Consider the following 13,395-nt stretch of genomic DNA (forward strand, 5'->3'; position numbering starts at 1 on the left):
TAATAGCTCTTTGTTTCTGATTGCTGCCACCTTCAGCAGTTGCATGACGCAGTGTTGATGTGTTGCCTATGTGAGCGTATGGTTAACTGATTATACTTGTATTTAAATGTATCATGCAGTATGAGACACGTTCACAAGTTTTCAAAGTCATTTTTCTTCTACTCATTGCGTTGTCTTACAACAGCGTTAATTTAATTTCGAATTCCTTGGTAAAAATATGCACAGCATTTGAAGATTGCCGAGCCTGTAATGTACATCCATATTTCCAGAATGAGATTTTCACTCTGCAGCGGAGTGTGCGCTGATATGAAACTTCCTGGCAGATTAAAACTGTGTGCCCGACCGAGACTCGAACTCGGGACCTTTGCCTTTCGCGGGCAAGTGCTCTACCAACTGAGCTACCGAAGCACGACTCACGCCCGGTACTCACAGCTTTACTTCTGCCAGTACCTCGTCTCCTACCTTCCAAACTTTACAGAGAGCTTCTGTAAAGTTTGGAAGGTAGGAGACGAGGTACTGGCAGAAGTAAAGCTGTGAGTACCGGGCGTGAGTCGTGCTTCGGTAGCTCAGTTGGTAGAGCACTTGCCCGCGAAAGGCAAAGGTCCCGAGTTCGAGTCTCGGTCGGGCACACAGTTTTAATCTGCCAGGAAGTTTTACATCCATATTACTTCCGTGTCAAAATGTATAACACAGCCGCTGATCGGCATGAGTTGTGTACGCCATTCGAGTTGTCAGCACTGGATGTCAGACAATAAAACATCCCCCCCCCCCCCGTCCCCGTCACACAATAAAACATCTCCACGGCAGTGGCCGCGCTACTTCCCCCTCCGCCCCTGAGGTAAGCAGCCAACTACTTAGCTCACGGCCAAATTATTCAACGTCCATCAAAAATAATCACTTCTTAAAATACTACTGTCTCTGTAAGTATTTTTGTTTGTTATCGAGCAGCGAAACTACACTTTTAAGAAGTTCTACACGTTAGCTGACGTCTTTCGATTTGGCTGTTAGTTACTAGAAGCATGTTATAAAAAACACCGAGAGCAGTGGGCCACACGAATACCTGGTTTGGGATGCATGAGGCCTCGGGCTGCTGTTTGACTACCACTGGTCCAGAGGCTGAACTGTTCGCTTGAAGACACTTTCGAGTTTTCTGCATCACCATAGAGCTCACAGTTGGCTCCAAAAAGGAAGCACACAGTTGTATCACACTGTATCGAGTGCCTACAGTTGGTGTCGTTGGTCATGGCTGATTGCTACAAGGATGATTTTCGATATTTTGTGTTTTACGACAGCAGCTGGATATCCGAACTATACCATTTGGATTATACGAGTTCGGCAGCTACCAATTGCCTTCAAAGTATGCGCACAGTAAGCTTGGAAAGAGCCAACGGCATATGATAACAGACTTAATAGTTTGTGCAAGCTGCACTGTCCCGTTGACCACTGGTGTCACGGAGCAATCTATGGGCCGACTGCTATACCGTTGATTAAAAAACAAGATAACTGAGGGTCCGATGATCATGGTTAAAGCTTAATCGAAATTAAGTTGTCTCTGCACCGCACCAGCGTTAAAACCGGTTAGCAAAACACGTTCAGCTAAGAGAGAATTGGACCACAGTTAAATCCGTGTGTTACAAAGGAAAGTGCCCAATACGTATGCAAAGACATTGATAATCGCTGTCAGTCGTACTTACCTCTAGCCTCCAGTTTGTTATGATAACGGGGTATTGTTACTGAACTATGAAGGGCAAGGAAAGGACGCCGAATTTCTCAGAATTTGAAACTGATTTCCTTTTAGAGGTGGCTGGCTGTAATGCGAAAATTTTATAATGCAGAAAAACGGAACAGTGTAGTGTTAGCCAGAAACTGGAAGTGTGGTAAAATATAGCAACACAGTTTAATTTCAATCCACACCACTGAACAACAGTGTCCTGGTTTATTAAATTGTTTTCACTGATGGTATGGCAGTTAAATGAAAAATATGGTTTTCTATTGCAGAAACGTTCTGCATCATATCCCCCAGGAGATACTACCCTTATGTGAATACAGTCCACTCTGTACCAAGGACTCGAAGAAATCCATCCAGTAAGTTGAAACCATCCATCAAAATGTTTAATTCTGCTCGAGAAAGAAAGTTTATGTATTGTGGAGACATTGCTGCTATGATCCCCGATACATCACTGGTAATTCTTTGCGCCGTTGTTAGCAGTTTCACCAGTATCCGTATCAAATGCGCCAGTTGCATTTGCCCCTAATCTTAAAAGTCTGGTCATGAGCGAGACAGGGTTATTCTGATAAGTAGGAAATTCCACCTCTTGTTGATTTGACCGTCACACTGTTCTGTTTGAAATACAGTTTCCTGTCCCTGTAATCTTCTAAAGGATTTCAGCTTTTCACAAGTACAGCAATATGTTATGGTCAAGATACAACATTTATTCATATTCTGTAGTATCTAAAACACTAAAACGCGCCGCCGTATTAATACAGTATGTGTTTGCTTACTTTTAACCGCGATAAATTCAAAACAAACGAGCCTCCAACCTCAGTTACCTTTAACCCGATTAACTCGCTTGTTGAACTTTAAATGAGGCTGGGGCAGCCGAACTTTGAGTTGACCGGGATTAAATACTTTCTTACCTGCGGTTAAATTTTAACTGACTTTGGTGCAGTCAGCCCTATGTGGCACTCCACGCACACACACACACACACACACACACACACACACACACACACACACACACACAGGGTACACGTTTCAAACTTTCTCTCTAGCCACATCTGTAATAGAAATTTATTACTTAAACACTCTTGTGGCATTCACTTTTTATGTGCTCCAGTCTTCTCCTGAAGCTGCGAAAATTAAGGTTTTTCCAAATGTAAAAGCATGTTCCAAGGTACAACATGGTCATATACCTAGGAACAAACATTCGACTGAAATCGAAAAAGTCTATCTGTTACATTATTTAACTATTACACACCAATACTCAGTAAGTGAAATCAAATTAAGCAAGAATTCTAGAAATAAGTTATAGATATAATACATTTTGAAACTGAAGCTACTGGAAATTGACACAAATGTTGATTTTCAAGACAGGTAAAATTAAGACGTTAAGGACATTCAGGTAATATGCAAATATGCCATGTTCCACTGCAAAAGACTTTTTTCTATCTCAAGGTACAAGTTGTGCATAAGTGACGAAGTATGTCAGTACAGTCCACATGGTTAAGGGTGTTACAAAAAGGTACGGCCAGACTTTCAGTAAACATTCCTCACACACAAAGAAAGAAAATATGTTATGTGGACACGTGTCCGGAAACGCTTACTTTCCATGTTAGAGCTCATTTTATTACTTCTCTTCAAATCACATTAATCATGGAGTGGAAACACACAGCAACAGAACGTACCAGCGTGACTTCAAACACTTTGTTACAGGAAATGTTCAAAATGTCCTCCGTTAGCGAGTATACATGCATCCATCCTCCGTCGCATGGAATCCCTGACGCGCTGATGCAGCCCTAGAGAATGGCGTATTGTATCACAGCCGTCCACAATACGAGCACGAAGAGTCTCTACATTTGGTACCGGGGTTGCGTAGACAAGAGCTTTCAAATGCCCCCATAAATGAAAGTCAAGAGGGTTGAGGTCAGGAGAGCGTGGAGGCCATGGAATGGGTCCGCCTCTACCAATCCATCGGTCACCGAATCTGTTGTTGAGAAGCGTACGAACACTTCGACTGAAATGTGCAGTAGCTCCATCGTGCATGAACCACATTTTGTGTCGTACTTGTAAAGGCACACGTGCACATGTTCTAGCAGCACAGGTAGAGTATCCCGTATGAAATCATGATAACGTGCTCCATTGAGCGTAGGTGGAAGAACGTGGGGCCCAATCAAGACATCACCAACAATGCCTGCCCAAACGTTCACAGAAAATCTGTGTTGATTACGTGATTGCACAATTGCGTGCGGATTCTCGTCAGCCCACACATGTTGATTGTGAAAATTTACAATTTGATCACGTTGGAATGAAGCCTCATCCGTAAAGAGCACATTTGCACTGAAATGAGGATTGATACATTGTTGGATGAACCATTCGCAGAAGTGTACTCGCGGAGGCCAATCAGCTGCTGATAGTGCCTGCACACGCTGTACATGGTACGGAAACAACTGGTTCTCCCGTACCACTCTCCATACAGTGACGTGGTCAACGTTACCTTGTACAGCAGCAACTTCTCTGACGCTGACATTAGGGTTATCATCAACTGCACGAAGAATTGCCTTGTCCATTGCAGGTTTCCTCATCGTTATAGGTCTTCCCCAGTCGCGAGTCATAGGCTGGAATGTTCCGTGCTCCCTAAGACGCCAATCAATTGCTTCGAACGTCTTCCTGTCGGGACATCTTCGTTCTGGAAATCTGTCTCGATACAAACGTACCGCGCCACGACTATTGCCCCGTGCTAATACATACATCAAATGGGCATCTGCCAACTCCGTATTTGTAAACATTGCACTGACTGCAAAACCACGTTCGTGATGAACACTAACCTGTTGATGCTACGTACTGATGTGCTTGATGCTAGTACTGTAGAGCAATGAGTCGCATGTCAACACAAGCACCAAAGTCAACATTATCTTCCTTCAATTGGGCCAACTGGCGGTGAATCGAGGAAGTACAGTACATACTGACGAAAGTAAAATGAGCTCTAACATGGAAATTAAAAATTAAGCGTTTCCCGACACATGTCCACATAAAATATTTTCTTTATTTATATACTATGTGATCAAAAGTATGCAGGCACCCAAAAAAACCTACGTTGTTCATATTAAGTGCAGTGTGCTGCCATCTACTGCCAGGTACTCCATATTAGTGATCTCAGTAGTCATTAGACATCGTGAGAGAGCAGAATGGTGCGCACCGCGAAACTCATTGACTTCCAACGTGGTCAGATAACTTGAGTTATACGTCTGTGCGAGAGATTTCCATACTCATAAACATTCCTAGGTCCACTGTTCCCGATGTGATAGTGAAGTGGAAATGTGAAGGGACACATACAGCACAAAAGTGTACAGGCCGACCTCGTCTGTTGACTGACAGAAGGCGCCGACAGTTAAGGAGGATCGTAATGTGTAATAGGCAGATATCTATCCAGACCGTCACACCGGAATTTCAAACTGCATCAGGATCCACTGCAAATACTATGACAGTTAGGAGGGAGGTGAGAAAACTTGGATTTCATGGTCGAGCGGCTGCTCATAAACCACACATCAAGCCGGTAAATGCGAAACGACGCCTCGCTTGGTTCAAGGAGCGTAAACATTGGACGATTTAACAGTGGTGAAACGTTGTGTGGAGTGACGAATCACGGTACGCAATGTGGCGATCCGATGGGAGGGTGTGGGCATGGCAAATGCCCGGTGAATGTCATCTGCCAACGTGTGTAGTGCCAATAGCAAAATTCTAAGGTGGTGGTGTTATGGTGTGGTCGTGTTTTTCATGGACGGGCTTGCACCCCTTGTTGTTTTGTGTGGCACTATCACAGCATTGGCCTACACTGATGTTTTAAGCACCTTCTTGCTTCCCACTGTTGAAGAGCGATTCGGGGATGGCGACTGCATCTTTCAACACGATCGAGCACCTGTTCATAGTGCACGGCCTGTGGCGGAGTGGTTACACGACAATAACATCCGTGTAACTGACTGGCCTGCACAGAGTCCTGACCTAAATCCCCTAGAACACCTTTGGGATGTTTTGGCTGAATTCGTGTCAGGTCTCACTAACGTCGATACCTCTCCTGCCATTCCCCAAGAAACCTTCCAGCAACCGATTGAACGTATGCCTGCGAGAGTGGAAGCTGTCATCAAGGCCAAGGGTGGGCCAACATCATATTGAATTCCAGCATTACCGACGGAGGGCGCCGCGAACCTGTAAGTCATTTTCAGCCAGGTGTTCGGATACTTTTTATCATATAGTTTATATAATTTTACTTTCCATAAAATTGTCTAACTGAAAAATTAACAAATATTCTCAGAAGAAATAGGGGAACGTAACTTTGGACGTCTGTCATACTCCACTGAGCAATAACTGAGGACTAGGTATGTTACCAAACTGTACACTCATGAGCCAAAACATTATGATCACGTTCTTAGTAGCTTGTTTGTTCGTATTTGGAACGAAATACATCGCTGATTCTGCGTATAAGGGATCAGACAGGTTGTTAAGTTTGAGGAGGTGTCTAGCATTAGATGTCTGCGTCCTGGTCATGAAATTCACGTAAATAATGTGTCTCTGATCTGTGTACGTGGTGGTGGCGCCCGATACAGACCCAGATGAGTTCCATAGGATTTACATCAGGCGAATTTGGTCGCGGAGACATCACTGAAGCACGGTTCTGGCTCCAACACACGGACAATTATATTGCTGAAAGATGACATCGCCGTCAAGGAAGACATCAAGTATGAAGGGATGCAGATAATTCAATTACCAACACAGTTCCCATGTAAGCGCAGAAGAATGTGTCCCAAAGTGTAATACTGTTCCCATCAGCCTGCATCCGTGGAGCGCTGCACGTTTAGAGCCGCCATTCACCTCGATGGCGGCGTTTGTGGAGACGACCATCGACCTAGTGTGGCAAAAATGTGATTCACCTAAGATCCGAGATGTTTCCATTGATCGACCGTCGAATCCCTGTGGTCTCGTGCCCATTGCAATCGTAACTGACGATGTCGGCTCAGATGGCTCTAAGTTCTATGGGACTTGACTTCTGACGTCATCAGTCCCCTAGAACTTAGAACTACCTAAACCTAACTAACCTAAGGACATCACACACCCACGCCCGAAGCAGGATTCGAACCTGCGATCGTAGCGGTCGCGCGGTTCCAGACTGTAGCGCCTAGAACCGCTCGGCCACTCTGGCCGGCACTGACGATGTCGTTCGGTCAACATGTGAAGATGTAGGGCTGGTCTGCTGCGGAGCTCCATGTTCAACAATGTACGATGAACGGTGTGCTCCGAAATACGGGGTGTTCAAAAAGTCTCTCCGCAGTGCCGTATGATTGTTAGCCGCTCATGCCGTATGACTGTTCGCCTGCCTGGGTTACTTCCCTTCAAGTGGACTCTCCCAACATTCCACTGTTTCGTTTGTCTCAGACAGCGTCAGTAGTATCGTTGGTGTGTGTCGTTACGTGTTGACGTGAACGTTTAAGTTTAGTTCCTTTCTTCATTTGTTTCATTTTTGTCGCTGTTAAAATGCTAACCATTGAAGAACGTGTGTTTTTAATCGAACAAGTGTTCAAAGCTGGAGATAAATACGCAGTTTCAGTTCGTCAAACATTTAATTCAGTTTTCCCGGAGACAACACTCCCAAATCGCGATACTGTGCGAGATTTGATTAATAAATTTCGAAGTACGGGTTCAGTGGCAGATGCACCTAGAAGTGGTCGTCCTAGCGTTTTATCTGAGGATAAACTGCTCTATATTTTCGATAAAATGTACATGAGTCCGAACAAGTCGGTAAGAAAACTCGCCCAGGAAATCGATGTTAGTGTCGGAACGCCCCACACAGCTGTAAGGAAAAAATTAGAACATTTCCCATACAAAGTGATAGTCGTGCAAGAACTGAAAAATACTGATCATGGCAAGAGACCGCATTATTGTCAATGGTTCAAAAATTTTCTTCAACTAAATGGAAGGGATATTCTTAATGAAACGTTTTTCACCGATGAGGTGCGGTTTCATTTATACGGGTACATGAGCTCGCAGAATTCTCGTATGTGGAGTGCTGCGAATCCGTTATGTATTCATGAGGAACCACTTATTTCTGTGAAAATAGGAGTTTGGATTGCAATTTCTAGACGTCGGATTGTGGGTTCCATATTTTTCAGCGAAACAATAAACGCACAACGATACTGCATATTATGTACCCATTCATAGGAGAACTTGTGTTAAGTGAAATACTGAACGGTTATTTTCAACAAGATGGTGCAACCGCGTATACAGCTCGCGTTTCATTGTCAATGCTTGCTGATGTTTTAGGTGATCGCATAACTTCACAGGGACTTTGGCCTCCACGATCGCCTGACCTAACACCATCTGACTTTTATTGTGGGGTGCAGTGAAAGCAACTGTCTATAAAAACCGTCCAATATCCATCGATGAATTGAAAACTGCAATATCCACTTTCACTGCTTCTGATACAGAAGAAATGTTACAGCTTGTGTTTCGAAACATGATTAGACGAATTGAATTGTGTATTCAATAACAGGGGGGACACTTTAAACATTTAATGTGAAAATTTGTAAGTAAAAATGAATATTAAATAAATTAATAATTTGTACTTCTCTGAGTTTCATTTCGGTATATTCACTTCGGCATACGGCACGTGCGGCTAACAACCATACGGCACTGCGGAGAGACGTTTTGAACACCCCGTATTTATGTTCTTTCCACAGAGATGCCAGAGATCACCATCTATCCTACTTTACAGAGCAGAAAAGCATCGAACCCAGTGAACTGTGAGGAGTCGCGGACGTCCAACCACTTCGCGCATAGTGGTAGTTTCACTGTTAGTTTCACTGTCCTAACTCTTCCCATTGATGCTCACGGCAGTAGCAATTGAACATTCGACCAGTTTCGCCGTTTTCGATATCTTTGTTCACAAGTTCTGCGTAATAATAATCTTCCCTTTGTCAAAATCACTTATTTCAATGGATTTCCCAATTTGCAGCCCATATCTTCGCTAGGGTGATCCCCCGTCCGTGTCTGCTCCGAATACATACTTTTATTACCGAGTCATATGCCCGCAACGCCAGCGGGCGCCATAATCGTTTTGGCTTAGGAGTGTACCTCTATCTTTCACAAATTAAGTACATAACAATTCATTACATCCTCGATTATTTACATAAAAAGAGCTGAAACGTCCGACAGCTGTCGAAAACAAAGTGGAAACTATCATTCAGTCGGTCATCCTGGGTGCTTTTCATTGGACTTTGAGAGCGTCAATAACGTGTATGTCTTCCGTGAGCGTTTTTCACTGCCCGACGCCTATGTGATATTCTCCGTACGAGTCTACAGAAGTCACGCTGTCGTATCTGCTCTCGTTCTTCAATGAAGCCCAATGAGAGTTCTTGGAGAGTCTGAGGTGGAACAGACTACCGGGAACATATCTGTCAAGCATGCCCCACATATGTATGATGGGGTTTAGGTCGGGACGCAGCGCCGGCAATTCCATTACTTCAACGTCTAGGTTTCGTAAGACATCCCTACTGACGTCCGCCACACAGGCCAAGGCATTAGAAGGGAGTCAGGGCCACCACTGTATGCAGGAGCCACCACATAGTCCAACAGGATATGTTCGTTTTAAGGCGCTAAGGCGACCATGGTCAGCAATAAGATCCGTGTGACTGTCAACACTGAAGTATATCCTCAGCAGAACCTCGTAAACCTGTCGATTTCCTGAACAACATTTGGCAGGCACCGCTCACCTCGAGTCTCCGCATACGAACACAGTCATCGACTTGCGCCAGAGGATACCTGGACTCGTCTCTGAATAACACTTTTCGCCAGTGACAAAGAAGTCAGCTGGCGTAGGAACGGCAGAACTGAAGGCGAGCTGCTAGATGTCTTGTCGAGCGGGGTACTCGATCAGGACGTCTGGCCCGTAAGGTACTTTCTCGAAAAATGTTCATTACAGTTGATTGGACACAGCTGCTCCAATGGTCCTTCTGAGATCGCAGTGCTCTGGCGGTATCCGTACGATGCCGCTGCACAGAGGTGGTCAGATGTCGGTCTTCACTCGGTGTTGTAATGCATCGGAGACGTTGTCCAACCCGCCTTGTCTATTTACCCGTCTCCCTGTAGCGTCTCCACAACCTGTGGGTCACAAATGGAGAGGTATTGGCATGTGCAGCAACAGGACCGAAAGTCCATCATTTTCGAGTCAAACACACCGCTCTTGAAACTTGCAATGCATTAAGATTTCGAACTGCATGTGCTTGGTTGAATACAACGTCCACACATGACAACTGCCATCTGTGTATCTCACTAGAGAACACTGGGACAGCAGTACTCACTTCCTTCTGAGGGGTCACCTGACACTGTAATCCATAACGCAGCCGGTAGATGGCGAATGATTTTAATGTTGCCTACATTGAAAGCGAAAATGTCAAGCCATTCAATAAGACCACAGGTATCGCTTGTGTCAAAATAGACCCCGACGTTGATACGCTTGTTCCTCTAATTCTTTTGAACAGAGTACTTTACGGCACTTAAATGTGCAGAACACGATGCTGTAAAAAGCACGACGTCATATCTAGCAACAACAAAAACTGTAGAAAACGGCAGAAACTGCTTTTGGCGATCTCTAGTGTCTATTCATTCAAGTTTCTTGTCACCAGACTGAAATCCCCCCCTTCCAAAAAAAAAAAAAAAAAATCCTGTGTTCCTAGGTACACTATCGTTCAGGTACAACACTCTTTCTTATCCTTTGCAGTCACGAGGGTGCTGAAGAACGTCTTTTGAGCAGTTGTTATTTTGAAAACTTTGCTTGTACGAATTTCAATCATTTTTTTTCTTCAGAACAGATTTGACTGGGATGAACAGGAGCAAAACGTTGTCATGGGAGCGTTTTTCTGGCTGTACTGGGCAGCCCAGGTACCTGGAGGAATGCTTAGCCAGCACTACGGCACAAAGATTGTGTTTGGCTTGGGCAACCTTATGATTTCTCTAACAGCACTGCTAATACCACTTTTTGCATCACTTGACTACAGAGCTTTGGTAGCCCTCAGGATATTCCAAGGAATGTGTGGGGTGAGTACGTCCTCTACATGAAATAAAGTAATCTTATTTGAGAAAGCTAAATACATGTGAACATCTGGTTGTGTATAAATGCCAAATGAACAACCTTCATACCTAGAATAAATATAAATTTTGAAAAGAAACTTCATAAAAATATAATTTACGAGGGTCAGTCTAAAAAGAAGAACGTTTGTTTCTCCAGACGTTTTCTTTTAACATAATAAAAGAAAACGTATTTTACAGTATATTTTGATACTGTGAGGGTTTCCGCCGTTCTGAAGTACGCTTTTATCTTATACCAGAGGGAACCGACAATTCTTCCACCTGTTCTTCCCGTAAAGCTTTTTTTGCTACGAAGGAGAACATGCCATGCACTCTGGACGCAATCTGGTTTATTGGCCAGTTTAGAACTCAGTTTACAACTTAGTCGTTTCACAAGTACATCTCCTCTGACAGATTTCTGTCGTCAAATTCTTCTCTTTTCTTCGTTCTACATTCTTGGATCTGTGGTGACAAAACCATGGAGCTTCTCCAAGGGGGAGCTCCATGGCGCGAAGCACTGCTCTGCAGAATCTGAGCGACCACTTGCGATGACTGAAACTCGTGTAAAGAGCGTCTTTGCTGCCGCACGACGCCAATGAGCACTGCAGACATTAAAATCCAACCTGAACACACCGAGAGTCATGTCAGTATTTTACCTAATGATAATAACGCTGTTTAAACTTATCTAAAAGCCATTTATTAACGATTACTCAGTTATAATAAAGACAGCAGTGTCACAAAACCCGTGAAATATTAACTAACGTGAGACCTGAGTTCCTCCTGGCTCCTGGCGTATACAACTTTCAAATAACTTCCGGGAATTGAGCCAGGTAACACTTTCAGCAACCGTCGATATTTCGGCGGAAGAACACCCCGCCATTTTCAAGGCAAACTGCAACGGACAGGCGAGTTACATGCCAATTTAAAACCTCGGTTCTCGGACTGATGCAGGAAAGATAACACACACACTGAACACTAGGGCCACCAAAGATGACCAAAGTCAGAGATATCGATAGTGAGAGTATCGATAGTAACAAAGGAGAGAGTCGGATTCCAAACAGAGGGACAGAATCAATGGTATCTCACCTGCGAGTTCATAGTCTCACTATCGATGTCTCTGACTTTGGTCATCTTTGGTGGCACTAGTGTTCAGTGTGTGTGTCATCTTTCCTGCATCAGTCCGAGAACCGTGCTTTGCATGTAAGTCGCCTGTCCATTGCAGTTTGCCTTGAAAATGGCCGGGTGTTCTTCCGCAGAAATATCGACGGTCGCTGAAAGTGTTACCTGCCTGAGTTCCCAGAAGTTATTTGAAATTAAGTAACGTGTCTGTACCCTTACAATATCTTAGCTATTTTTCTACAGTCGGTGATCAAATTCAAACATTTGTCATAGTGATTCATAATCTTCTCTACGTCCTCTGCACTGTCAGTCGCCGCCAAGTTGTCTAATGACTCAATAACGTCCTCTTTCTGTTCGTTGCCATTTCCATAGGGCTTTCTACCCAAAAAGTACTTAAATTTGAGAAAAAAATTGTAATCACTGAGGGCAAGCACGTGCTATGAGCTGGACGTAGACAAACTTCCCGCTTAATCTGCGAAACAAACTCATCGTCATCGCAGCAGAGCGCGAGAGAACGTTATCGAGAAGCAGCACAGTGCTGCTGGCCAACGACCACGCCGTTTATTTCGCGCGGTGCGGCGCGGTCGGCGAAGAGTCTGACTGTAGGGCATTAAATTTATGGCCTCTCTTCTGGGCATAATGTCGATGAGCAGAACGTACTTTCGATCACAAAACACGGTAGGCGTGGACTTTTAGGCAGTCAGGATTTGTTTGGCTTTTTAAGGTTTTGTTTGGGATCGTGAATGATGTCATTCCACTGACTGGCCCCTTGCTTCTTGACTTTAAGGCGAGACCAGTTCTCATCACCAGTGACAATGTGGTTCAAAAAGTTCTCGCCATCCTCGTCGTACCAAGTATGAAAGGCACTGCAACTCTCATTCATTGTGTTTTGTGTTAAGCTGTCAGAAGTCGAAGAACGCACCTGGCGAAAACTTTTCTATAGTTCAAATCACCAGAAGTAATTTTATAAACAACTGAACGAGAAGTCTCAAGAAAGCACACGATTAGTCAATCAACAGTGAAGCGTCTATCCTGTTGAATTTTTCCTTCGTCAGACATAACTGAAGGTCGAAAATTCTTTGATATGCCACTAAACAAAGTGCAACATTTTCTAACCGTAGCTTAATTTATCACATTTTCATAAACTTCAATTATCAGGATGTAAATTTCGATAAGGCGGAATTTTTTGGAATTAAGATGACATTATACTAAGAACATCACACTTAGAGAGATAGTTAATTTTGTTACACCTTTTAAAATCACACAAGTCAGTAGTTCCTGCTTGCTGTTAGTCATACTGGCGCCAACGATTAGGAAAATCTGTGAGACGTTGGCGATGGCGGTGGAAGAATAGCGAGGCTCACTTAAAAGCGTTCTTCATTTTTAGAATTACCCAAGTAGTTGGTTATTGGTCCGGTAAACCATTTTATTTAAGGAAATTC

General features: G+C 43.9%; 1 protein-coding gene across 3 annotated transcripts in view; it reads left to right on the forward strand.

Moving 5' to 3' along the window:
* Positions 1 to 13,395, forward strand: part of LOC126235912 (sialin-like) — a 163,039-nt gene that overhangs the window by 48,634 nt on the left and 101,010 nt on the right. For all 3 annotated transcript variants that reach the window (XM_049944864.1, XM_049944866.1, XM_049944865.1), the window contains one exon: positions 10,574 to 10,804. In XM_049944864.1, the coding sequence (XP_049800821.1) occupies positions 10,574 to 10,804 (231 nt within the window). The remainder of the gene's footprint in view (positions 1 to 10,573; positions 10,805 to 13,395) is intronic.

This window comes from Schistocerca nitens, chromosome 2 (assembly GCF_023898315.1).
Source record: "Schistocerca nitens isolate TAMUIC-IGC-003100 chromosome 2, iqSchNite1.1, whole genome shotgun sequence".
Lineage (NCBI taxonomy): Eukaryota > Metazoa > Arthropoda > Insecta > Orthoptera > Acrididae > Schistocerca > Schistocerca nitens.